At 40.6% G+C, this 2,500-nt stretch overlaps 1 protein-coding gene and 1 long non-coding RNA gene across 4 annotated transcripts in view; one reads left to right on the top strand and one right to left on the bottom strand.

Annotated features, from left to right (window-relative positions):
* LOC143277541 (uncharacterized) overlaps positions 1-898 on the top strand; it is a 52,623-nt gene extending 51,725 nt beyond the window's left edge. For all 3 annotated transcript variants that reach the window (XM_076582420.1, XM_076582422.1, XM_076582421.1), the window contains one exon: positions 252-898. In XM_076582420.1, the coding sequence (XP_076438535.1) occupies positions 252-476 (225 nt within the window). In that variant the 3' untranslated portion in view covers positions 477-898. The remainder of the gene's footprint in view (positions 1-251) is intronic.
* Positions 899-1,518: 620 nt separating this feature from the next.
* LOC143277536 (uncharacterized) overlaps positions 1,519-2,500 on the bottom strand; it is a 2,547-nt gene continuing 1,565 nt past the window's right edge. The window contains exon 2 of the long non-coding RNA XR_013053749.1: positions 1,519-2,500. This exon is cut by the window's right edge and continues 409 nt beyond it. This is a non-coding gene — a long non-coding RNA (uncharacterized LOC143277536).

A 2,500-nucleotide genomic window follows, 5' to 3' on the forward strand; every position in this document is an offset into this window, starting at 1 on the left:
GTGATGATGGTGGTGATGATGGTGATGATGATGGTGGTGATGGTGGTGGTGATGGTGGTGGTGATGGTGAACAAGGAAGGGCAGGAATGAAGACAAATACAACGACGACTACTACTACTACTACTACTACTACTACTACTACTACAACCATTAACCCCACCCCCACCCCCATTTGCTTCCATCAGTAGCCATGACAACACCAACAAAACTCTTATTATTCACGTCATGTTTCTCTCCCTTGTGGCACACAGGCGCACGACTTCTGCAGAACTTACCTCTGGTACTGGCTGGACATGGAAGGGAGAGAAGAGCCCGCGCCGGAACAGGAAGTGACAGTTCGGGCATGCGCAGCGCTGGAGTGTCTGCCCTCCTGCCAATGGAAGGAGGACGTGACCATAAGGAACTGCGGGGAGTTCTTCGTCTACAAGCTGAAGTCGACCAGGACCTGTCCCATACGTTACTGCGTGGAGGCTTGAATTTCACTCCTTGGCTGCCTTTGGGACGTAGCTCTTACGTCTCACTGATGACGTCGTTTAGATAAGGAAAAAATGGGAAATATCTTTTGAAGGCTGAAAATTCATACATTTGATCTAGAGTAGTATATCTCCAGATATTTTTTTTTTCTTTGTTTTTGGCTTATTGTTCTGGATATTGATTTATGACTTCAAACACACCTTTCTTCTTCTTCTTCTTCTTCTTCTTCTTCTTCCCGGCAGCCTAGGGGTTTAATTTTCAGCAGCCACCACTCATATCCGCTCCCCCCCCCCCCAACCTCCCTCCCTCCCTTGACCATTTCAGGGAGGGAAGAGTTTTTCAGTACAAAACCTGTGAGACTGGGTGGAACTGTTGTCATAATGACGGCTTTAAAAGAAAAAGGAGAAAGGGAGAGGGGGCAAGGGGAGGGGGTGTGGGGGGGGGGCAAAGCTAAAAAAGAAAAAAGATTCTGTGGTCAAGATTTTTTTTTTTTTTTCGTGATTTTTTCCCCTTTCTTTTTAAGAGAGAGGGCAAACATTTCATTAAAGAGAGAGGCACCGCATCTGGATTGGATTTGGGTCTGTGATGTTTGTTGTTGTTGTTTTCTGTTCTGTTCTGGGTTTGTTATTGTTTTGTTTTTTGTTTTTGTTTTTTTCTTTTTTCTTTTCCTTTTAAATATCTTTTGTTCCTTGCTTTCTTCCTTTCTTTCTTTCGTTCATTCTCCTGGTGCCTGTTTCTGTCTCCCTCTGTCTGTCTGTCTGTCTTTTTGTCTGTCTGTCTGTCTGTCTGTCTGTCTGTCTGTCTCTCTCTCTCTCTCTCTCTCTCTCTCTCTCTCTCTCTCTCTCTCTCTCTCTCTCTTGCAAGCATAGTAAAAGTGCACACATTCACAAGCAAACGCCACACATACAATTTAGTCGAATATCATCATCTTAGATGAACAGACTATAAATGAATAAACGAACGCCACACACACACACACACACTCACACACACACACACACACACACACACACACACACACACACACACACACAGAGAGAGAGAGTGGGTCAGACAGATTTTTATTGTGACTTGTTTTGAGATAAAGACAGGTGACTAAAACGTAACTTTCAGCCTGAAGTGCACCAAGAGAGTGAAAAAAAAAACACCTGAGTGATATGAATTATATCCTGAATACCTGCACAGCCAAATGCCAGTGAAAAACAAGTGCCAATACCGTGACGTGATAAAATGTGACAGTTGAATACGAAAGAAATTTTCAAAAAAATGATTGCAGACACCCAGTTAAAAAAAAGTCCATACAATCTGCGCGAACCAGAGTGCAAATCAACGATGTCCATGACATCTGAAGATCTGCATCTTTCACGAGAAAAAAAAGGAATGACGCGTATTCATCTATGACAGGAAAAGGTGAAGATTTTAAACTTTCAACAACAACAAAAAAGGAAAAATAAAAGGTATTTATTATCCAAAAAAAATGTGGAGAAATAAAACGTGTTTATCGTGAAAACGGGGAAAACATGAATCGATTTATTGTCACACAAGGGGAAAATGAAAGTTCTTATCATTCAGAAAAAAGAACACCAAGACCAGGAAAAGAAGGCATTCGTTATCGAAAGGAAAGAAATTAGGTCTCTATCACAAAAAGAGTAAAATAATGAAGATACTTTCATCAAAGGAGGTAAAATAAACGTATTTATCATCAAAGGAGGAAAGTGAAGGTATCTGTCAGCAAAAAAATAGAAAATGAAAGCCTTTATGGTCACAAAATAAAATACAATAATAAGAAGGGAGGAGTAAGGGAAGTGAAGGTGTTAACTGGGGAACGACTGGACACATGACCTTCATCCTCAGAAATGGGAACAATCATTATGAAGATCTTTATCATGAAAACAGATGGAGGAAATGATAGTCTTTATCATGGGCGAAAAAAGATAATGTTGGCGGAATTAATACATTTATAATCAAAATGAAAAAGAAGAAGAAAAAGATATGCTGTCAACACAAGGAAGAGAAAAAGAAAGTC

Source organism: Babylonia areolata, chromosome 34 (assembly GCF_041734735.1).
Source record: "Babylonia areolata isolate BAREFJ2019XMU chromosome 34, ASM4173473v1, whole genome shotgun sequence".
NCBI classification, from domain to species: Eukaryota; Metazoa; Mollusca; class Gastropoda; order Neogastropoda; family Buccinidae; genus Babylonia; species Babylonia areolata.